Source organism: Pinus tabuliformis, chromosome 9 (genome assembly GCF_031772625.1).
Source record: "Pinus tabuliformis cultivar Carrire ecotype Pingquan chromosome 9, CPIR1, whole genome shotgun sequence".
NCBI lineage: Eukaryota > Viridiplantae > Streptophyta > Pinopsida > Pinales > Pinaceae > Pinus > Pinus tabuliformis.
In genome coordinates this window covers 438,313,331-438,338,321 of record NC_142307.1, presented here as the reverse complement: position 1 = coordinate 438,338,321, position 24,991 = coordinate 438,313,331, and the positions used below count along the sequence as shown (strand labels likewise).

General features: G+C 37.8%; 1 protein-coding gene across 7 annotated transcripts in view; it reads right to left on the bottom strand.

Moving 5' to 3' along the window:
* Positions 1–7,794: 7,794 nt before the first annotated feature.
* LOC149149044 (uncharacterized) overlaps positions 7,795–24,991 on the bottom strand; it is a 180,759-nt gene continuing 163,562 nt past the window's right edge. For 6 of the 7 annotated variants that reach the window (XM_089439582.1, XM_089439581.1, XM_089439584.1 and 3 more), the window contains 3 exons: positions 8,606–8,758; positions 8,404–8,529; positions 7,795–8,200 (listed from right to left, as the gene is read on the bottom strand). In XM_089439582.1, the coding sequence (XP_089295708.1) occupies positions 8,102–8,200; positions 8,404–8,529; positions 8,606–8,758 (378 nt within the window). In that variant the 3' untranslated portion in view covers positions 7,795–8,101. The remainder of the gene's footprint in view (positions 8,201–8,403; positions 8,530–8,605; positions 8,759–24,991) is intronic. The other variant, XM_089439587.1, reaches the window with a different exon arrangement.

Here is a 24,991-nt window from a genome sequence, read left to right as displayed (position 1 = left end):
GATGTTCTTAGTGAACACTAGACTGGACATATTTTTTTTTGTCAACACTCTGAGTCAATTTATGACCGAGCCTCTACATGCACATTGGGTCTTTGCTAAGAATGTGTTGAGATATCTACATGGGACTATTAATCTTGGACTGAGATATATTATCAGAGATGTGAGGCTACATGGATACATTGATGTTGACTGGGCTAGAAATATTGCTGACAGGAAGAGCACAACAAGGTGCTATTTTAGCATGGGCTCTGCCATGATATCCTGGATGAGCAAGAAACATAAGTTCATTACTCTTAACACGAGTGAGGTTGAATATATTGTTGCTAGCATGCCTAGTTGTGAGGCAGTGTGGTTGAGGAAGCTCGTTGGAGCGTTGTTGGAGAAGGTATTGGATACAATCGTGATATATTGCGACAACAAGCGTGGGATTTGACTTTTAGAGAATCTTGTGTTCCACGAAAGGTCCAAGCACATTGAGATCAGATATCATTATATCTGTAATAAGGTGAAGAGAGGATTCATAAGACTTTATCACATTTCGACAAATGAACAAATAATTGATATTCCTACCAAGCCTTTGTCGAAAGAGAAGTTCTTGGTATTCAGAGAGAAGCTTAGACTAGTGGATGTGACCCTCCCAGGAATGGGTCATGGATAATCAAGAACACTGAGATATGATCTCCTTCCCTCTTTGAGCTCCCAAGGTGGGAATGGAGTCAGATAGCACTTGGGGTTGAGGGAACTTTGGACAATAGGTGTGTGTGATCCCTATCATTTATGGTAGGTTGGGTATCTCTCTTATTGTCACTACAGGGTGTGTGTGATCCTTGTCATTTATGGAAAGTTGGGTATCTCTCCCTATCGAGTTTGGGACATGACAGAGTATACCCCAGTGTGCATCCTACCCACAAGTTGGGTTTGTTGGGTTTGCCATCCATATGGCCAATGGGTGAGGAGACTTGGATGCGTATGATCCTTACCACTGGTAAGTTGGGTATCTCCCCCAAGGTAGAGGACGGAGGTGTTCAACCACTTGACTCTTGAGGGTCAAATTAGGAAGATCAGCAGACAATAGGATGGTTGTGATCCTTACCTCTCATGGTAAGTGGTATCTCACCTATTGTCCTTGGATATAGGGTGGAAGATTTATCTCCCCTATGGTGATTATTCTTCTTTAGTTCAAGAATGTTCAACAGATGAGAAAAGATAAGCAAAGATGAGATATGATATGATACAGATGAGACTTATGATGCAGTCGGTCTATACTCCCTAGCTGAGACGAAGTGTTGAAATTTGGTAACTCGGGGAGAAATTCCCTTCTTAGGGAAGCCCTTCTCATCCTCTGGAGACCCTACTAGCCATTGGAATAATTTAATTTTCATATGGGAAAATATTATTTTTAATGTGGAACCATGACAACATAAAAAGTACAAGTTGGCTTGGAAGAGGAAATTCAACCCCCAAGACCACATATAAATAGACATCACTTGGCATCACTTGGAGGAATCATCACACATTCATCTCATCTTCTCTTGGTTCGATTTGGTATGAAAATTGCAAGTTTGAGTTCACACGTGCGAAGGAGAGGGGGTCACTTCTATTCACCAACATTGACTTTCTATTTTGGGACTGTTTTGACTAGTTTTGACTTGGATTTGACTTGGGACATTTTGACTTGGTTTGACCACATTATTTGGCTATCTTGGAGACCAAGTTTGAGGATACTTTGACTGAGGATTTCTGGGCATGTGTTGACTAGTTCAACCACAAGTCTGGTTAGGGTTTGACCACATACTTTCTCTCCCCATTGACCGAGAGTTTGTCACTATTTTCACTGGGCTTGACTAAGCAAAAGACGTTGCATTGTTTGATTGGTTGACCAAACTATTTGGAGTAGATTTGACCATTGATCAAGGACTAGTTAGGTTTGCAGTGACTATTGTTGAGTTTGACTGAAAAATTGTAGAATTGAAGTTTGACCAAATCTTACTTTTATGCTCAAAATTGATTAGATATTGGTTGGTTGAATTGGTTGGTCAAGGATTTGACCTTTGACTTGTTGATGTACTTGGACTATGTATCTCTCTGTTGAACATTTGATAACAATCTAACAGAAGTAGAATTTGGAAAGGGCTTTCCCCCTTGTGGGGTTTTTCCCTAGTCTTTGACCAAATCTATGTGTCTCTATTGTTCTTGGTTGTCTTCTAGTGTGCATATGATTTTATGTTCTATCTACAATTGCTTATTATTACTTGGTGATTGAAAAATACACTTGATAATTAATTGCTATTGGAATAAGAATTGTTATAATTGATTGTTTCAGCATGGAACATTGGAAAACTAACATGGTTGTCCATAAATCTCCACGCAATTTGCTTTGTTATGATTGTAACTTCATCAAAGAGTCTCCTTTATTCCAAAAATCTGTTTGTAGTAATTCACTTGCATCGGCAAGATTTTATTATTTATTGTTAGTGCATACATGATAAAATCACTTACATTATGCTTACTATATTTATGATATGCTACCTAATTTTGTAAACTTGATTTTGTTCACCATTTTATTTATTTTCCTCGACATTTTCAAGTTTTTGGATTGGGATCCTTGTGTTGATGCTACTCTTGTTGTTGCAATGGAGATTAGATGCATTTGCTTTACATTAGAAATGATTCTCTTGGTGTTTTAAAAAAAGGACTTAATTTGTGGTTGTTTTTTCTATTCGCATCAAATTTTTAGCACCATTTACCCCTGAAAAAAAATGGTCTCAGATTTTGTGGCAAGTTCATCCATAAAGGTGGGGGATCTCCTTGAGGGATAACATAAGCCATGATTCTTCTCCAACTCAAATGAAATATTGTTTCTTCAATCCCATGGCCACGTTTGTTCTTCCTATTGAAGCTTGTGGTAGATTCAGAAGGTCTTCTACATGAGCTTGGTGTTTTAGCATGTAGGAGATTGTTAATTGTCTCTTTAAGTGCGAGCTTGGTAGAGTAAATGATTTATGACTTCTTTCCTATGTCTAACTTAGGAAAAGTAAAATAATTAAAGTCAATTAATTATTGTGGACTATTAAGCCAAAGTACTAAGAATAAATAATAAAATTATTCAAGTGACAGGTATGATCTCAACTGTTGATCTCAAATGAGATGAGATCTAATCTCAACCATTGATATCAAGTGAGATGAGATCTAATCTCAACCATCAATCACTCAGGAGATTAGGGTTAGGAATTTGGCTTAATGGAGATTATAAAGAGAAACCTAGGGGAGAGGTGAAGACACAGACAAGAGACAACTATTGCATTTTCAGAAAGTGATTTTCTCAAAGAGGGAGAGAGCGATTTTTCTCTAGAGTGAGGAGAAAGAGGAAGAACACAAGGTGATTTGGGAGTATTTCTAGGAAGCTGAGATTTGGAGATTAAGGTCGGCCGAATTGCTAAAGCCTGAAGGAGGTTGCAAATTGGAGAGGTCGATTTATCTAGGGCCTAATTGATGGTGAGTGTTGGGTTGAATTATCCAGGCCGAATTTCTTCAGGGGTTGATTTCCAGAGGGCCTAAATTCCTTGGGCCGAATTATTCCCAATGGGGCCGAATTACAAGTTTCAATCATTGCATTTTTTGTATATATTCTTTGTGGGTTGAAACCTAGATTTTCTTTAGATTATTGAATGAAGGAGAATTGTTATGAGTCTACATTTGTTGTTGTGATGTGATTAATCTCTCTCCTTTTTTTTCCGCTACATATTAATTTAAGGAAGGGAAAAATACCAGTATTTTTTATTTAGCAATTCAAAAATTATTGGGTACTAAAATAAATTTTGGGAAATTAATAGTTGTTGAGAGAAAATAAATCTGGGTTGGTATTAAAATTTAACAATTCCTACAAGACACTCACGATTGTACTTATCATGTTACTTGGATTGTTCCTTCACTACCTCTTAAAGGATTGGTTGATCTTCTTTCCAGTTCAAATACATGCATTTTACCAATACCAACTTTGATGGTGTCCTCTTATTTGTTGGTGTTTCCCTAGCCACCTTGGTTCTACTAGTATCCAAGTATGCCTTACCTTATTGCATGGTAGAAATTTATTCTTTAACAATAGAATTCCTCACTTTCGGAACTTAGCTTATCATTTCTTGGTGTTTTTAGGGAAAACATACAACTTGAGAGATTAGGTGGGCATATATTGATTTTAAATGATCATGTGACTGAAATATACTTCATGTAATCTGTAATGTGTTATCTCTTTGGCATTTTTTTCCATACATAAAATTTGAAAGGTTATAAACATCTGCGATGATGGGTTGGGTGGTCAAGGATTTTTTTCCACTTCTAATTTAATACCACATTGACACCACTAAAGGGATGTCCATTGTGTGACTTCCCTTTAGAATAACTCATCAAATAACATAACTAATAAAAGTTTGACTATCTTATAAGAACTCACCCAAACAATATATTTTTTAAATTGAATTGTGGATTTCACTCATCTTATCAAGGGTGCCAAGAAAAAAAATCACAGAATATTGTAAATTGATTTCGAAAAAAGCCATTCACAATATAAAATAAAAAAATGGATTCAAGTAAAAATGGTGAAGGGGGGTCAAGTCCCACTATCACAATCAGTTGAGGATGGGTGTCGTTAGCAAGGCGAGCCAGGGTCAGACATTGCGGAGGTTGTTACGCCTGTGCTAAGGAGAGGGGACACGCTAAAATCTAGTCAACTTATGGTTGGCATAGCCTAGATCAGATGCAATCCCCGGTGAATTTGATGGCTTAGATGCCCTTGGTCGTAGTGTCTCAAGCCACAGGTCAAGCCTAGAGAAACATAGACAATTTCACCAAAAAAAAAAGTTAAAGGGGGATTTGTTTTACAAAGATCTTTTAAAGTGTTCTTTGGCATTATTAAAGTTTTTTAAACCATTTAAAAGAAAGATTAATCTACATGAGATCATCAGCTATATTACACCAAGTTATCCAACAAATTATAAATCTCAAAGTAAGCATAAAGAAAAACTTAAATTACAATGAAAAATCATATAAAATAAGTAATCTCCAACTAAACACAAATGAATAGATAAACGAGATAGTGTTGATATCATTTTAAGTGCACCAACATCACCACTTATGTTGAACATAACATGCAAACGAATAAACATGAAAAGTAAAACTTTAGCAAAATAGTTACACGAAAGAAAATAATTGAAGAAACTCATAGGTTGAAATCAGTAGAAAAAAGAAAAGGGGTTATTTGACCATTATACATTTTGAAGTTTTGGCATAAATCATGGGATTTTTTTTGGTCAAAGCCATAGCTTTAAAAAACGGTCGGTTCATTGGTCAAACCAACTGAACCAATCAAAAATCCTTGTCAATAGCCCCATTATTCTTTTTTTAGATAAACCGGGCATAAACCCGTTGGTTCTGTCATAAACTGCCTGATTCATTGCCCGATCGATTGCGGACCCACCAAAGGCATTCTTGGAGGCTTGTGAAGTGGTTTGGAGGGAAAATAAGGGTTGTTTCCCTCCAAAAACAACCCCTACAATCTAATAAAAGGTCTCCCCTCTCATTTGTCTCACACATCTCATTTATAGTTTTTGTGATCTTCATTGTGAGCTTGGAGAATGTTGAGTTTTTTATGGAGTAGTGGAACAACAAAGAGTTTGAGCTAAGTAGTAGCCACCATGCCTTCAAAAGCCAAATATATTGCATAGGTTCATTGTGATGATTGATGGCAAAATGTTCTGCAAATATTGCCAAAAATCTATTGAAGGAGGGGGTATTAACAAGTTCAAGCAACACTTGCTAGGATAGGAGGCCATGTAAAGCCATGTGGAGTACCAATTGAAGTAATAGGGCATATTAGCACAAAATACCTTCAGAACTTTGAGACTCAAGTCATTGAATCAATAGAGAAGTTTGTGACTCAAGCAGTTGCAAAGTTTGAGAGTCGAGACTTAACCGAGTTTGACCATGATGAAAAGTTTCAACATTCAAGTGATAATGTTGATCACTAATATCGTATATGTAGACTTGTAGTAGGCCAGTGGCCCCATAGCTTGTAGGCTTTGTTTTTGGACTCTAGAGGCCATTTAGAGCCTCCTTGATTATATATTTTGTAGCTAATATGTATTGCACTTGGTGTCATTTTGATATATTCAACTTTACATGGTATATATATGAGCAAACTTTGCATATTTTGTGTCTATTGGTTTGAAATCATGGTTTTATAACTTAAAATTATTTTTTTCATTAAAAATTAATTATTTCATGTGTTTTTTTAAACTGGTTCATTGAGATCTAACGAGTCCCGGTTTGAAACTCGGTTTATTAGGTGGACCGGTCCAATCACCGGTGCCGGTTTTTAAAACAATGGTTAGAGCTTGTTCTTTGTTATTTAAAATTGGTTTTTGATTGCATAAATGGATTCAGCATATTGAAAAACACATGGCAAACTAGAATTGTGGAGAGTTCACAACTCAAACTTGTGATTCCAACAAATCCTTACGAGATTTTGGACAAATTAGACCAAAAAAAAGACAAAAAAACCTTCCAAATAGACTACTGCTTCACAATTCATTTCTTATTAATAATATTTATGTCACTCTGAATATTCTCAGTTAATAAACAGTGTATCCCAAACCCATATCAGGTGATTATAACGAGTTACTTTTCCCCTGATTTAAGAAGAATACACGGTCTGGCTCATCACGGTCTAAGACCGACCGAATAAGCTCGCGGGCTCAATGCAGACGAAACCACTTCGAGATCCAAAGGAACCGAGGATTACTCTTTATTAGGTCCCAAATAGGTAAAGGACCATTGGATCACCATTAACTAAACGATAAGAGAGCCTTCCAATGTCGGACTAAGGCGAGTAGAATCGAAGTTGTAAAGACAAATGTCATAAGGTAAAACTCAAAACAGTAATCCTTTCAGAGTTTGGCGTCTCAAGTCGCTAGTTTAAAGCCTTAGAAGATCAAAAAATTAGGGTGGACACATGCAGAGAGAATGGGCGTGTTGACGGTTGTAACAGTATCCATATAAATATCATATAAATATATCAAACAAAGGATATTTTGATATTCAATGATAAGAAAATAGAGTATTGGACGCCTCTCAACAAGATTAAGTTACTGGTTCAAATCCCTTATTACTGGTTCAAATCCCTTGTGGGTTAGCTGATCAAAGCAAAAAAAAATAAGATTCTCCTTGTTAAAATGCGGTTATCATCTTCGATTGCTAGCCTCTTGTAATATCTGTTGACAAGAACTTGGGTAAATTTGTCTTCTAATCAAATAAAAGTTAAGGAAACATTTATTTAACTCCTTGGAGATCGTAATTTTGGTATAATTTATCTAATCAACTGATGAAATCTCATTGATATTGTGAGTATGCACATACGTTGATTCAGCTGTCACAATGTTCAACCAATAGTTTAAGTGTCAGGGAAGAAGTGTGAAATGTCAAAATTTGGCAGGCTAGGGATTGAACCAAAGACCTGCCCTTGGCAGACAGACTGCTCTACCATGAATTTACATGCCCCTTCATGACAGACACCTTTTCAGATCAATGTCGAAGGGGTGGATCGCTATCTCCAACGACATTGATTTCCAACTTGCACATAAGGGTGTTTGTGATAAGCAGCATGCCTTAGTGTTTAGTACAGGCAAATGTTGCATGCATATGACACTTCAGAGAGAGTTGTCCATGTTTGAATCCCTTCCGCAACTCATATTAGTGGCATTCCAAACATATAACCAATAAATAACCTTTTTAGACGAATAGACAGTAATAATTTACGCCCATATTTTCCATGTTAACCTGATATTGTTTTCTTTTTAGAAACAAATATAACCTGTCATAAAAGTCTCACATAATTGTATTTGTATATCCTGAACATGAAACTGCACATTGATACATAAAAATGTACACCCAAATCATTCATTGACAGAATTTATACAAATGTTTCTTGATGCAGGGACTATAGCTGAATAGCACTTGACGCCTTTCATATTGTCCACAAGTGAATATGCTGCATGGAAGAAAAATACCCTGATATGATTTCAGTATTTTAAGTCCATGCTCATGCACCTCAGTTGGAAATCCCTGTGTTTGCTCGCTTATTTGCAGCTGATTCGAGGATATGTGTAAGCGACCACAATACTTCCAACCTATGAATATCTCGGACAGACTGCATAATAAAGAAGTAATCCCTGAGTTTACATGACTCAAGATGAAGATATGAACCTATGGTTAAAAGATTCATGCACAGCTAAACAAATATCTACAAAATGTTGTGCATGAACAAAAGATATGACTACGGATTAGTTAATCAAGTGAATTATTTTCTTAGAGTGCATATCGTTACATGCCAATCTATGGATTGCAGCATACCTCGACAACAAATCGAGCCCAAATGTGTCCATTTCTAACTTCCATTACACCTTTCAGTATGGTCAAACCCAACTCACGTATGTTATTAGCAATCTCCAAGAAGATGCCTTCTTCTTCATACAATATCTACACCAGTCAAAATGGTTAACATTAGAGTAATGACAGCTTGAAAATTAACATACTGAGAATAATATCTACTTACCTCCACAAGCATTTGGCCAGGTTGACTAAGGTTCTCAACATTAATTGGGCAATGCTTTCCTTGAATTTCTCCATGTGTATTCAAATCCACTACCCAACTTGCTCCATGTTTTGATTCCTCAGAGACAACTGTCATGGCCTCATTTGTAGCCATCTGCAATAATACATATCCTAAACAAGTTATGTCTGAACCAGAGGTGTCAAAAAGGGGAAGAACGAGCTTGCTTTTGTGATATTAAAGACTTCACGTTCATCATGATGCAAAAATTACCAAACCTTATTGAGCCTTAATTATGCCAATGCATTAGTTAATGTCAAGGGCATTGAAGGGTTAACTCATTACATTGCCCGTTGAGAATTGTTCTACTATTATTTAAATAGTTGGCAAACTCATGGATGGAAGGCTATTTCAGTCCAAAGCTTGACATGCATTCCTATGCCTTAAGAACCATATGTTAATGAACATTATATGATATGTGCTCATGTTAGGAACATATATTCCATAACTGGCAAGAAAATGTTTGTTAGAGATTAGTCCTCCAAACACGAAACACATGGAGAGGAGAGAAACACGTTATATGATTGAATGGCTGCAAGCCTACTGAAGCATGAAGCATTTAGTATGATCAAGTCCGATGGGTCCCATCATATGATATCGCAGTCATTTCTGCCATTAAAGAACTTTTAAAGCCTCTTTTGACCATTTAGATATGAAAGATAAATTTTGAAGTTTTGTCCGCATCATCATCTTGACTTCGACCTCATAGATATTCTACTCAAATTTGGTATAAAACAAAGCATGGTTATGATCATCTACACTACGTTTAGGTGAGCAAGATAATTTGGTACCTTTCCCTAGGTGTAGGTGGAAGAGAAATGACAACCAAAGAACATTTTATTAATGTTATGTTTACTCTATGTTATTCTAATGATAGTGATGTGCGTTAGAAAATTAGAATGGCATAAAGATTTTCTTTTATTGATAATTACTTGTGATATCTTTGAGTTCTTATTATGTTTTTCTTTTATCATTGTTTCATCAAGCAATTACCAAAACAAAACACGAAGATAAAAGACACCAGATGTAGGCACTCGGCCAAGGCTAAAACCCCTTTATAGGGGAAAACTCACAATATGATACAGTATTGAGGGCCGGTCTAACCAGCTTTGAATCTTGAGGTGTATGCCCCACAACAGACAATTCATCACGAGTCCCCTGAAGCTTCATGAGGAATGGGTCACATGCTCCCCTTTCCGCATCTAAGCAGATCTTAGCTTCTTTTCAAGGTACATCTTCTGCTGCTCTTCTTAGCAGTCCCTCTACTAGTGATGTGACAGACCACATGATCCTTCACTCCGTCGAGGATCATTCTTTTCACCTTTGCCATCTCAACCTTGTATTTCTTCAACGGATTTGCATCTACAGGGACAACCACCATGTTGTCGATGTATGTCATGAGGGCATGCTCATCTAGAAGGAATGACATTCTTGCCTTCCAAATGATGTCGTTGGATGCCCCATCCAACCTGTCCTGATCCCTCAAGCCACTGGTTGCCATTTTTTCCACAAATGTGGAAAATCTCCTCTCTCCTCTGTGCTACTGCTGGGCTAGCCTAGGCACTCCCTACTGGAGCTAGTAAAATTGCTACCCCTTGCTGCTGCTCATCTCTAGAGAATTCGAATTTCTTGGCTAGGAATTCTCTAAGGAAGAAATTCCCTCAATCGTGCTTCACCTCTCTCTTCTGACAATTTTCTACCCAACAATCTGCCTGCTAAAAATATGCATCCCAACAGCTTCTCCTCACACTGAGGCTTCAGCGTTGCTCCCTCTGCCCCAACAAAAACTCGATCCGGAAGCCCTTCTCTCCGTCGACTCACTCGAAGAGACTACCTCGAAATTTTAGCCCTCCGACTAAGAATTACGCAAACCCTCTAGGGTTTCAAACTGCTGCCTCCTGCAACTTTTCGATCTCCCTCTTCTGCTCTGCACTCAGTGCTCTGGCCCTTCTCTTCTTGTTCCACCTGCAACTCTAATTCCATGTGAAAATTCCTAAACTAGAATCCCTACTACAGCAACTGATGATATTTATCCTACTTGTTAGATTTACATAAACAAGTTTTTTGTAGTTTCCTACAGAAAATATTGAAATACATACATTGCAACCTTCACTTAATTAATTTATATGCGAAAACAAGAGACTGAGCAAGAAAGAAAATACAACACAATAACACCGTTATTTTTGGACAAATGCCCCCTAAAAAACCCAATGTGGGAAAACCGGTGCAGCAAATCTTAGTGTTTTATTATTATGTAGTAGTAAAACCTGAATACATCTCTGGAAGCCTTCCCGGCAATCCAGTTACAGAGAATAAATCTGACAGAGAGATTTGTGAGATTACTTGACACTATCAATGGAAATCCTGGCTGATCCAGCCCCAGAATGATTACCCCTGGCTTTTCTGGCTACCTCTATGTCGCCTATGCGCAGTGTCTATGTCAGCCAAGCGTCAAGCTCTCTAGGGATAACGACAATCCTCTGGCTGGTCGATTTGCTGCCCCAGTGATTTGATTTCTGCCTTCCAGTCTCACACCCTGGCTCCCGACTTCTGAAACTCGAATTCCCTCTGCAAATTTTGGATTCCCTCTTGGCCTCTGCATTGCCTCTGCGTGGCTCTGTGTCAGCCCCTTTGGCTCAGCATTGCCACTACTGGATCTCCCTCTGCCTTCTCTTCTAAGTATCCTCCGACTGGGAAATATTACCCTTCAGATACTATCCCTTCTCCTCACTGCAAAAACTCACTTTGAATCTCTCTCCGACATTTGTTCTGCTTCAGAAATTCAATCTTCTGAACTCTCTCGGTGTATCCTCCAAGTGCCCATCAAGCTTCCTCTTATAATCCTCTCGTCGATCAATCAATGGCCCATATTAAATCCTAATAAATGGCTAGGATCATATTGACTTGATCTCCACCTTCTTCTAGAAGTTTCACCCACATTTATATTAATACCCTTTAATTATTTTAATTTCCTAAGTTTAGACTTAGGGCCCCATTAAAAATAATTAATTATTTTAATAAAACTATCTCCGAGTGGAATTTCCCAAAACGATTTCTGGGTATTGGAGAATGCATGTGTCTAAGCCTCCCTACAAATTTTAAAACTTAGAGCACATTCAATACTACCAGAAATCAATATGAACAACCTTCTCTCTTGAAGCATGTGCCTTAAATCTTTCTAAGTGGTCGATTGCGGAAAGTGGATCACCATCAAACACAGGCACCCCACGTACTATCCTTCCCCCGACATGATTAGGATACCCAGGGGTGCTAGCAATGTCCAAAGTGGGAAATTTATCAAAGAAAGACAACCTACTTGAGGTATACATGAAAAATATGTAGGAGCTGCCAAGGTGAAATTAAAGATGCTTACAAAAATGCTCGTTTCACCCTACAAGCATCAACCTTAAAGTTCAATGAAGAACTAGGGCATCGTTATTCCAATGGAGTCTCCAATAATGATATGTCAATATGTCGTATGGGGAACAAAACACACATTTCGTGTCCTCCGCAACGACACCAAAATGTTACCGCTCAAACTAACAAGGGACCTAAAGGGAAAATGCTAGACCAAGGAAAAAATGGAGATTTAGCCCACTGTCACCTCATCTAAGGCTCCCTTCAATTTACGCACTTTCACCGATGGGAGGAAACTCGGTATATTATGGAGTCACTCATGAAGGATATATCAATGAATGGATGTGGAGTGACCCAAATAATCCCCTTTCCATAAGAGTTTGAACGATGGAGCTTGCTTGCTTTCTAAGCAAGGTACAATGTCTTCTAGGAAAAAGAAGGGAGGATTTGAGGGTTAGGTTTATGGAATATGACTTGTGAAGAAGTTTCTGAATCCCTAGAGTCCTTGTTGAAATTGGTATCCCGGATGGTTCTTGAAGAATTGTTTTTCGAAGGAATGGGACCAAGTGGACCCAGTCTAGGTCAGGAGGAAGAATTTTAGCAACTAATTATTTCTTAGCCTAGACAAGGTAGGGGAAAGGATCAGAGAAATAATATTCACTTAAAGGTGTTGAATTCATCTAGTAAGGTACTAGCCTTCGGAGATGTTAGGGCAAAGTTTGATCTCGAAGCTAGGGAAGTCGGCTTTTCTCACAATTCCACTGTCGGAATGGCCTCAAATTTGGAGGTCTTAATGAAACACCAGCGCAGGAGGGGCTAGGAGATCGAACTTTTTGGAGGGCTAGTTCACTGGGAAAATGATGCCCTATGTGACCCAACTTTGCTAGACCCGAGAAAAGGTGAAATGAGTTGGTTTAAGGTGACCACCTTTTTGTAGATCAGTGCCTTAGTCTTGGGGGAATGGAGTCTATGAATAATATGAGTGAGGACCTTTGGTTCTTGGTCGAGGAGGCCTCAAGACTACTTCGCTAGCCTTCTAGGTCAAAGAGAAGCAATCTTGCAGCTTTTATACTTCGATGTGCAAAAGGTGATGGCTTGTCAAGATAAATTCGTTGATAGAATTACCCCTAGGAGGTTTCATTCACATTACATGGCCCATACATTGAGAGATGCTATAATAGAGACAAAATTCCACAATTTAAGTAGTAAATGTATCCAGCAATTAGCCCTAAAAATAGCAAAAATCCCAATCCAATGTGTTGACCTCTACTGGTCAACTTCCCATGCAATACACCCTCTTTTCTTGGCAGAAAGGGGTAGCACCTGAACGACGTGTCCGTGCCAGCCTACAGTCATCAACAGCTTGATCATTTCAATTGTAAACCCAGTCTGCATGTATGAATTGTAAATAATCTAAGCAGATCAGAGTCATGTATGTAAAATTGCCTAGGTGGACCTAACTTTCTATGATAATCTATGTCCCGGAAGGTTTTTCGTCTCACCGATCCATGGATCGGCAGAGTTTTCCTTCAAACCTGACCCCAAAGCCGGGATGGATTTTGTCATTAGAACTTTAGGAGAATCCTAGTGTGTTAATATGCTAGATTATAGTTGTGTCGCAGAACTGGGTGATTTATGAGGGTCTGTGTTAGGTGGGCTTGTCCCCTTGAGATGTAAGTTGTAAAAGTCATGATGTAATGTGTCTTGAGGGTCGAAAAATGTTTTAAATCCCCTCGTGAGTCCTAAGTCCTAGGTCCTGGGTGATGTTTCCAAAGGTTTAGTTCGATGATCCATTTAAAAAATGAAATAAAATAATAAAATAAAAAAAAAAAATTTTAAAAATGAAATAAAAAAAAAATAATAAAAAAAAATTTAAAAATTTAAAAAATAATAATAAAATAATAAATAATAAGAAATTTAAAAAATAATAATAAATAAAAATTTAAAAATTTAAAAAAATGAAATAAATAAAAAATAATAAAAAAAATTTAAAAATTTAAAAAATAATAATAAAATAATAAATAATAAGAAATTTTAAAAATTTTAAAAATAATAATAATAAATTAATTGAATAAATCGACGGATGAGATCAAGAAATGTCTTGATCTTCATCAACGGTCGAGATCATTTCTACATGGATCATTCGAACTAGCCGTTGGGATCATTTCCTTTATATAGGGTCTTAGGTGGTCATTTCACATTCATGGGATCTGTGAGTCAGATACTGAAGAAGCTCTCTTGTAAATCTGTTTCTGGTTAATAAAGGAAGACTTTGGGGTCCATATCTTGCTGGTGTTACTCTCTTGGAATGCTGTGAGATCATTTCATTTTCTGCATATGTTGTTTTCAGCCATTAATAATAACTTTTCGTAGAGTATTGTGAGCACAGGTATCTTGTTCACTTGTTGGGGTTTGGGTGCTGTTAGGGTTTCTGAAGTAATGGCAGGTATCTCCATTACTGTTTAAGATCTAGCAGCATTTTTGCCCTCTTTGTCGACGGTTGTTTTGAGCTGTGCAGAAAACATTTTCTGAAGGAAATTTGTGGGCGTTCGGGGAAGTTCTCGGCTGAACCAGCCAACTCCCGCAAGCATTTTTTTTGCTGAGCCCAGTTGGACTTGATCCTGGGTCTATCATTCGGTTTATTTTTCTAAGTTTGCATGAGAGATTTGCTGAAGTTCTTCACAGTGACGATCTGAAATTTCTGTTCTTTAAAATGTTTTCCGTGCTTATTGCTGAATCTGGCTGTTAAGGGGCCAAATCTGTAAATTAATTAGCTGATCTAGGGTTTTAATTTTTGCTTTATGCAGTTTTTTATTAGGGTTTAGGTTTTTTTTTTTTTTGGTTTCATTTTAGCACATTCATCTTTTCAAAGTTCTTTTTTAATCGCTGGATATCGTTTTGGTCATGTGATTTAGCTGATGATAGATGGTTGCTGTCCATGGTCCATGTTCCTATATCATTTAACAAGTAATCGTTTCTACATCAATCTCTTAAGGCACTGGTCTGCTCAATTAATCAAATCCATCACGTCCTTTTTATAGTGTATCTCGTGTCTCCCAACCAACTGGTCGACAGTTGGTCTCATCATCTCACAGGGACTCCCCCCCTTAGCCGCGGGAGACAGGCTTAAACGGAGGGATCGGGGATCAGAGTGACAGCCCCCGGTCTGAGCGTTGTCGTGTCAATCCGCGCGACAACATTTTTTGGCGCCGTTGCTGGGGATAGAGTTTTTCTGTCCTTGGTGTTTCAACGACTTTTCATCATTCATCGTTCATCTTTTTATCATTCATTTGAGCCGGCAACGCCAACATTTTTTGGCGCCGTTGCAGGGGACAGAGTTTTTCTGTTCCTGGAGTTTCATCGACATTCACCTTATCATCTTTCTCATCTCTCATTTTGAGCTGGCAAATTCAACCTTTTGGGTTATCATTTGGATCTTTTATTGCTTTATTTTTCGCCATATCAGTAGCATCTCTTCGGTCTGTTTTTTGTTTGGGTGGCGACTCCACTTTCTCATTTTTCCCAGACAAGAAGTTTTCCTCATATCTGCTTGTGGTTACTTTTTGGATCCTAGAATCAGATTCATTGTTCAAGTGGCGACTCCACTTCTCTCATCTCTTAATTTTCTTGAGCAGAAATCTCTTTCTCTCATCCATTTGATCCTTCATTGTTCATCATGGATTATTCATTTAAACCATGTCATTTTACTGATAATCTCCATGATCTTCCGAAAGAGGCCGTTGGTAAATTATTTAAGTTCTCGGGTGGTGATTCGGTCACTGTTGAACAGCATTTAAACAGGTTTACTTGTGTAATGATCTTATATTGTAGATTTCCTCAATATAATCATGAAGATTTCAAGATGCGTCTATTTGTCCATTCTTTAGAGGGTGATGCCTTGAATTGGTTTAATAATTTTCCTAATGATTTTTTCACTTCTTTACAAGACATTCTCAATGCTTTTAAAGATAGATATGATAGTCCAAACAGCTTGCCTTCTGCCTCTAAAATTGTGCAATAGAATGAAAGTAATTTGATAAGAGGTCCAGCTGAAAGATCCCAAGACGATTCATCATGTCAGAATGTGTCATCCACCGGAAATATTGCAGATCAAGTTCATGATAGTGAAGAATCAGGGACAAATGAAAATGAAAGGGAAGAGCAAAAGCAAATTTTACGAAATCTAATGATGCTGGTAAGGAATATGGAAATCAACCAAACTAATTATGTCAATGATGTGAAAACTTTATGCGCCCACCTGGAAAAACGTAATAGGGAGATTGAGGTCACGCAAAGTCACCATGCTAGAGAAATTGAGGCCATGAAAACTAAATATGAAACAGAAATTGGAAACATGCATAGCAAGATGTCAGTCTTAGAAGAGAATATGGTGACCATTAAAGCTGATCATGATAGGGAAATTGACTCTATGCAAAACAATTTATTAACTATGGATGAGGAAATGACTATCATAACGTTCAATCATAACAATCAGTTGGCTGACATGCAAGCGAATCATGAAGAAGAAATAAATTTCATGCAACATTGCTTGATGGACATAAAAGAAAAGAATGATAAAGTAATAAAACACATGCAAGAGCACCATGCCATACAAATCAGTGCTATAAGGGATGAATGCTCTAGACAGATGAATGCCATTAGAATACAGGTTCAAAGCTTTCAACAATTGGAAGATGAGAGAAACCAGCAAACATCAACAGATCAGGAGTCTTCTCATTTGTTGCAACAAGATTCATCTTATTATTGGGAGGTTGTTGATTCGATTGAAAGATGGTTGATTGAGGGTGATCCAGACAGACTTAAGAATGATAAAGATCAGATGCAAGATGAAGAAAGACATAGCACGCATATCTTACATACTTCATCTGATAGCTTTGAAACAGAAAGTACCAGGTCATCAGTAATTCAACCAGCCAGAAAGAAAAAGCGCAAGAGAAAGAAAATGAGAAGAAGATTTGACGCATCAGACGGCCGCAAGCAGCTTGATTTTCGGATAGGAAAGAGTCCTACCATATGCAAAATGGGACATGGCACATCCGACAAGCAGCCGACAGATTTGCCTGAAAGCAGGCAAATGCTCAGTATGCACTATATTGAACACATCTGATGCCGTAGAGCATCCTTTGTATCATATTTCTAACCCTACTCCTTGTTTTTTCCACATTTTCGTTTCTGCTTTAGATAGTTAATAAATGAAGAGCTTGTATCTTTATTGTGCTTAATGTATATGATGATTTTGGATGGACGCTACTTATTTTTGTTTTGTATGGATGCAGATTCTGGATTCTCACATTCCTGCAAGCAGCAACGTGTCCCCAAGTAGAGCTAGATGTTGACCTCTACTGGTCAACTTCCCATGCAGTACACCCTCTTTTCTTGGCAGAAAGGGGTAGCACCTGAACGACGTGTCCGTGCCAGCCTACAGTCATCAGCAGCTTGATCATTTCAATTGTAAACCCAGTCTGCATGTATGAATTGTAAATAATCTAAGCAGATCAGAGTCATGTATGTAAAATTGCCTAGGTGGACCTAACTTTCTATGATAATCTATGTCCCGGAAGGTTTTTCGTCTCACCGATCCATGGATCGGCAGAGTTTTCCTTCAAACCTGACCCCAAAGCCAGGATGGATTTTGTCATTAGAACTTTAGGAGAATCCTAGTGTGTTAATATGCTAGATTATAGTTGTGTCGCAGAACTGGGTGATTTATGAGGGTCTGTGTTAAGTGGGCTTGTCCCCTTGAGATGTAAGTTGTAAAAGTCATGATGTAATGTGTCTTGAGGGTCGAAAAATGTTTTAAATCCCCTCGTGAGTCCTAAGTCCTAGGTCCTGGGTGATGTTTCCAAAGGTTTAGTTTGATGATCCATTTAAAAAATGAAATAAAATAATAAAATAAATAAAAAATTTAAAAAAATGAAATAAAAAAAAATAATAAAAAAATATTTAAAAATTTAAAAAATAATAATAAAATAATAAATAATAAGAAATTTAAAAAATTTAAAAAATAATAATAAATAAAAATTTAAAAATTTAAAAAAATGAAATAAATAAAAAATAATAAAAAAAAAATTTAAAATTTAAAAATTTAAAAAATAATAATAAAATAATAAATAATAAGAAATTTAAAAAATTTAAAAAATAATAATAAAAAATTAATTGAATAAATCGACGGATGAGATCAAGAGATGTCTTGATCTTCATCAACGGTCGAGATCATTTCTACATGGATCATTCGAACTAGCCGTTGGGATCATTTCCTTTATATAGGGTCTTAGGTGGTCATTTCACATTCATGGGATCTGTGAGTCAGATACTGAAGAAGCTCTCTTGTAAATCTGTTTCTGGTTAATAAAGGAAGACTTTGGGGTCCATATCTTGCTGGTGTTACTCTCTTGGAATGCTGTGAGATCATTTCATTTTCTGCATATGTTATTTTCAGCCATTAATAATAGCTTTTCGTAGAGTATTGTGAGCACAGGTATCTTGTTCACTTGCTGGAGTTTGTGTGCTGTTAGGGTTTCTGAAGTAATGGCAGGTATCTCCATTACTGTTTAAGATCTAGCAGCATTTTTGCCCTCTTTGTTGACGGTTGTTTTGAGCTGTGCAGAAAACATTTTCTGAAGGAAATTTGTGGGCGTTCAGGGAAGTTCTCGGCTGAACCAACCAACTCCCGCAAGCATTTTTTTTGCTGAGCCCAGTTGGACTTGATCATGGGTCTATCATTCGGTTTATTTTTCTAAGTTTGCATGAGAGATTTTCTGAAGTTCTTCACAGTGACGATCTGAAATTTCTGTTCTTTAAAATGTTTTCCGTGCTTATTGCTGAATCTGGCTGTTAAGGGGCCAAATCTGTAAATTAATTAGTTGATCTAGGGTTTTAATTTTTGCTTTATGCAGTTTTTTATTAGGGTTTAGGGTTTTTTTTTTTTGGTTTCATTTTAGCACATTCATCTTTTCGAAGTTTTTTTTTAATCGCTGGATATCGTTTTGGTCATGTGATTTAGCTGATGATAGATGGTTGCTGTCCATGGTCCATGTTCCTATATCATTTAACAAGTAATCGTTTCTACATCAATCTCTTAAGGCACTGGTCTGCTCAATTAATCAAATCCATCGCGTCCTTTTTATAGCGTATCTCGTGTCTCCCAACCAACTGGTCGACAGTTGGTCTCATCATCTCACAGGGACTCCCCCCCTTAGCCGCGGGAGACAGGCTTAAACGGAGGGATCGGGATCAGAGTGACAGCCCCCGGTCTGAGCGTTGTCGTGTCAATCCGCGCGACAACACAATGTATATGACAAAGTAAAACAAGAATAGTATTAAAAGCATGTACTTACATGTAACGGAACACATCCAACCATCCACAATTTGACAATAGAAAATCTCCCAGACAAGATAAACCAAATCCACACATCAAAATTCATCCATAAAGCTCCAATTCATGCTCCAAGAAAAAGTGAGAAATTCTCAAGAGAGACGAGATCCAATCCAAAGTGATGATGAGATACTAAACTCATCTCACTTGTATTTATACACTAATGAGGTGTTCAAATTAGCTTCCTTGGCCTACATAAGCCTCAGAAATTAAATAATATTTTAATCATCTAACTTTTGATGACAAGCCTACCAAACTAGCTCATAAATGAAAGGATAAGCGTCTCAAGAGGTCAAATAATCAATGCATGTCGTAGGGCCCTCTAAGAGACCTAATGAGGACCATGGGTGCCAGAATGAAGAGTAGGACCCTCAAAAGTGATGGACAAGGGGTTGGCCCTTTGTTCTTCAAACAATGAACCTGTGGTGCTCCCAATGGGTGTGGGGGCACAAAAATAACCTCATGGGTATCCAAATGAGTCGAAGATGCCTCTAGATCATTTGCAAGGGCTCTAATGATGATGTAGGGGATGCCACATCTTCCTACAAGTCTTGGGTCAGTTGCCAAGTGCATGATACATTTGTGGGGCCGGCTGGGCAAAAATGAACCAAGTGCATCTTCCTCATCCAATGGGAGTATCTCAAGAATCTATGACCATCCTCAGGGATCCATGGAGTGTTTTCTACTGCTGTGGAGGCCAATGGCTCTCAACACACATCCTACATGTGCCAATGTAACCCTGTAGAGGATTAGAACCCCATATAGGGAGACCAAACCCAAGATGGAAACCATCTACAATCCTGCATAAAATCCAATGCATCCCCTAGCCTTCCAGTACAAGTCATTAGAGAAATCGAGTAAATGAGCTTACCAATAATGGACCACAGGTGGGGACTTCATAATCGCCTGCCGTTCCATAATGGGCTTCGAGATGTGCCAATGTCTCCTAAACTCCAAGTGGGATTAACCAAGCATCTTATTAGGTGGTTTCAACTTTCTACTTCTAAAGGGGATAATATGTTGAAGGTACATCCTTCAAAAGGTGGTGACATGTGACAGATAGGTGAATGAAATAGGGGATGAGAAGGGGCAGCCTTGGACCACATGCTAATGTACAAAAGTAGCTAATAAGAGAGAAGCCCACACTTGGGTTTATAATGTATAGGATGGAGCAATCGTGGTACATGAGGTGCCCCGACCTTGATTTTTCCACCCTTCTTTCTATGCCTTTTTCCTTTTTATGATTTTCTTTGAAGAACTGCTCGGGGATCAGGGGTAAGAGCATGATGCATAAGATATAGCAGTGAATACCCCATTTTAAGGTAGGGTGGTTCAATGCCCACCAGGGGTTGGGACAATCATGGGTTCCTATACGATGAAAGAGGCTCATAGAACCTGTAGGAACCAAAGTGATGGCCATGATGATGGGGTAGAGCTCATGTATTGGCTTTTTCCCACGCACTAAATGTGTTTGTCTCGACCATCTTTTGCATTTTGTGGTACATTTTCCTGTTGAATGTGGCTAAATATGCTTTTATCTTTCTTTTTCGCTGCATCAACCTCCGGGGCTTCATTCCAAACCTGAACCAAGGTGTGGGCAAGGGGAGGGATAAGCTAACCCTATGTGGACCTAGTGGACGAATGTGGACCCAGGCAAGAAAAATGCTAAACAGGGTAATAATGAATGCAAAGGGGGTAATATGAGCGAATAATGGAGCGGGACCACACAACCCAAATCGGGGTTTCCCATGAAATACCATCCCTAAATCCAAATGGTCAGTAAAAGAGATTCCACGAGACTAGAATGCAAGGTTAATATCCAAAAGGGGTCTAGGGTACAAGGGAGCAGACCTGACCTACTCATTCTGTCGAATCACCCCATTAATCCATGCCCATAAGTGTCCATGATAAGCAAACCACAATACTCAATTACCAAATAAAAAGGCATACCTTTAAGTTCGGGAGGCCCACCTTCAAACATATGATCATGGAAGATGGGCAAGGGACCACATGGCTGACTCAGGTGGCGGAGAAATGGCACAATGAGCTAGTTGGTGGCTGTAAGGGGCTACTCGCTCAAGTGACGGAGAAATGGCACAATGGCTACCATCTTGGAGAAAAAGAATTCTCCTAGGGATATCACCCACAAAATGGTGGGTGACACAACCCAAAATACAACCTGTATCTTCCTCAATTTGTGTGCAAAAATTATCATTTTTGCTGTCCAAACAATCAACAATTTCCAACCTGCTCTTTGCCTTGGAAACCGTGCCTCAAACTGCCCTTCTTGTTGTTGTACAATCATTGTACCAACAATTAATGTTGAGTCTTTTTCTTGGTTTTTCATGCCCTTCTCTCTCCTTTGGTTTGCACTCAATCTTTGCTGCAATAAATCCTTCCTCTCAGATTTGTTCTCTCACATTCAATGCTCATGAATTCCCTCTCTTTCTCACATGTGAATCTCTCACACTCATTAATGCCCTCTCTCTAATTCTCTTTATGTACTTTTTCTCATTAATGACTTAACCTAACTAACTTAACTTCTTTTGATCTTATGGCTGAGATTCACTCTCAAGATCAAAGGTCATGATTTAATCTCTCATTAAATACACTTTAAGTTATTAATTTCACTTTAAGTCATTAAATACAAAAACATAAAGTCACTTGTACTTTATGATATAAAATCACTTTATAATACAAAGTACATTTTTCTAGAGAGACTTTTTAATGCCCCTTCATGTTAGGAATCATCACGTGAAGAAGACCTCTAGAGCTACAAAAACTCAACAAAAGATTAACTCTCATAGATGACTACATGATTCAAAATCAAAAATTATCCTTTATAAATGAGGTTGTAAATCTAAGATTCGAAATCAACCTTTATAAATGAGGCTTTACATCCAAAATCAGCCTTTGTACATGGGTATATGTGATAAAATGAAATAAAACATGACGTGAGAACAAGTACAATTACATATCTTATAATCCTCATCCTCATCTTCATTAACAAAAATAGAACAAGGTGCTTTTTTAGCAGAACTAGAGTGTGGATTGATTAAAGATAAAACAATTTGTGGAGTTATTAGAGATAAAATTTAGTGGTACATTAAATCTTTTTTGGCCATAGAAGGGCTCTACACCCTTCTTGGGAATTTCAGTGAGCTCGCAAGAGGAAAAAAGTCAGATTTGGGGCATATTTGGGCCAAAACAGGGAAAATTTGGGTTGAAGTTTTGAACATCGTCGAAAGATTTCAATGGCGTTTCGTTCACATTTCAGTGGCGTTTTGGGGCATTTCGGGTATGGGTACACCAGATTGGAGGTAGTTTCCTTCAACATAGCCATATAGAGACTCATTACCAAAAATGTTTCCAAGAAAGATAAAAAGATCAACATCAACATTATCAAAGAAGAAGATGGAATAATCATCAATATATGTGGAACAAGACATTATAGTACCATGAGTCAACAACATATTATTAGAGACCAACAATGACAACAAATTAGATAAGTAACAACACCGACATATGAAATCTATATTTGTGTGTGTGTGTTTGTGTTTGTGTGTGAAACAACAAGCTATCAAGGATTAAGATTTAAAAGAATTGAATTTGGATGGATGGTCATCATCAATGGTAGCAAGAAAGCAAGAATATAGGGAAATCCTATTACTTGGCTTCATCACATGTAAAATCCTTAACTGCAAAGCTTTAAAGACAAATTTTCAAAGAGGGTACTATGATAATAGCCCAGAGAAGGCATATAGGGGATTAGAAATATATGTAATAGAGGTCAACCTAATAAAGGGCCTACAAGTTCAATGAGTGAGAATAGGTGTATAAAAAGGTAAACGTAGTCATTATTGGAATTGGTTATATGGATGTACTTGGGATTTTATTTGGATTTTCACCTATTATTTAAGGAGTTATTGTGTAACTCATATCTGTTTTCTTTTTTAAATTGTGTGCCACACCCATATTTGGTATACAATGTGTGTACCCCGGTTTATTATGCTACCTTTAGGTTTCGTACAAAACATAGATCCTATCTGATAGCAAGATGTGTTGATAAGTCTCAAAACTTACCAAGGGGGTGTTGTCCCCTAGGTTGTACGCTATCTCTCACGAAGAGGCCAAATGCTAGGGCATATTGCAAAATGCACCTTCCTGCACCAGTCTAGGTCTTCAAGCTAGCTCTTGAGCCAAAGGTGGGGCACCCTCAATATTTTCTAAGGAAAGGGTCCTTGTCTGTCACCCAAGGACAACCTATTTAAATAGATGAAGTTGAAACTGGATTTATAACAAATCAAAATGATTCATGGAGTCAATCTCCGCTATTGATTTAGAAGACAAAAAACATGTTGAATTGTATTTTGGAGGTAATTTAGAAAGGGCCAACCAACAAGGGGGACGTTGATTTTTCCAAGTGCAATAGACACTAGCACAATATTTCTGAAAATTGATAATTACTTCTAATGATGTTGATCTTCTTTTAATTATTCCAATATATCATTAAGCAATTATACTTCAGAATTTCAACCATACAAGAATAGTAGAGCAATAGAGATCACAATGCACAAAGAGCACAAAATTTACCCTGAGAAAAACCCACTAAGGGGAAAACCCAGCAACCTTTTCAATAGAGAAATTATTTTGTTCAACAAGAGACACACCTAGACCGTCTGGTCAGTAAATACGTCTAACCTGATCAAACCCTCCAAGTCAAGTCTCCCAATTTGATCTAGTACTTCCCTCTATGAATATGCCCAAAAATTTCGGCCTTCCTGCAACTGCCAAAATCCCAGAATTTCGCCCCCCTCCGCAATTGCCCAAAAATTTAGACGCCTAAAACAAAAACAACCCATAAAAATGTGAACTGTAGAGAGAAAGGGTCTATCCACATGTGCGATCTTGTGAGAGAGAGAAAGAGATGTAATTCATCCTTCTTTTTGTCCTCTTTGTCCTTCTTGTTCTTCACTAGGATGCCCAGAAACTGTCTTACTTGAGAGAGTGTGGATTCTGTGCCTTGAACAGAAGGCTGAATTGTCTATATAGAGTGGTCTTCCTGGGTCAAATGGGTGTGACTCTGGCAGGGCCAACTTGACTTGGGGGAGGCCGAATTGACAAACTTGGAGCCAAAAATTTCAATTTTAAAAATTCAAATTGTCTTCTTTTAAAATTCCAAATGGGACTTGACTCAAAATATATTTTTCTTTTGACTCTAGCATTTAAAATATGCTTTACAATAATCAATATAAATACATCAAGGGTCAAATATACATTATGAAGACCAACCATAGTTACAAAATTCAACACTCCCTCTTAACTAGGGAGGTATTCATAATCACTGTCATAGATGTTCTCAAGTTGACAAATTTCTCTAAGAAAAGGTTATATCAAATCATCATCATCACTAGCATCATCATCTAACCATCAGCATCAACTAGTTTCCATATCCTGGTCGATACCTAACCCATGGCTTATCATTAGCATCTACTAGTCACAATAGACTAGTCAGGTTCACCATAACCCCCAGGACATACTCTCTCAGAGTAATCAGTCCTCAAATCCAAAGGCCT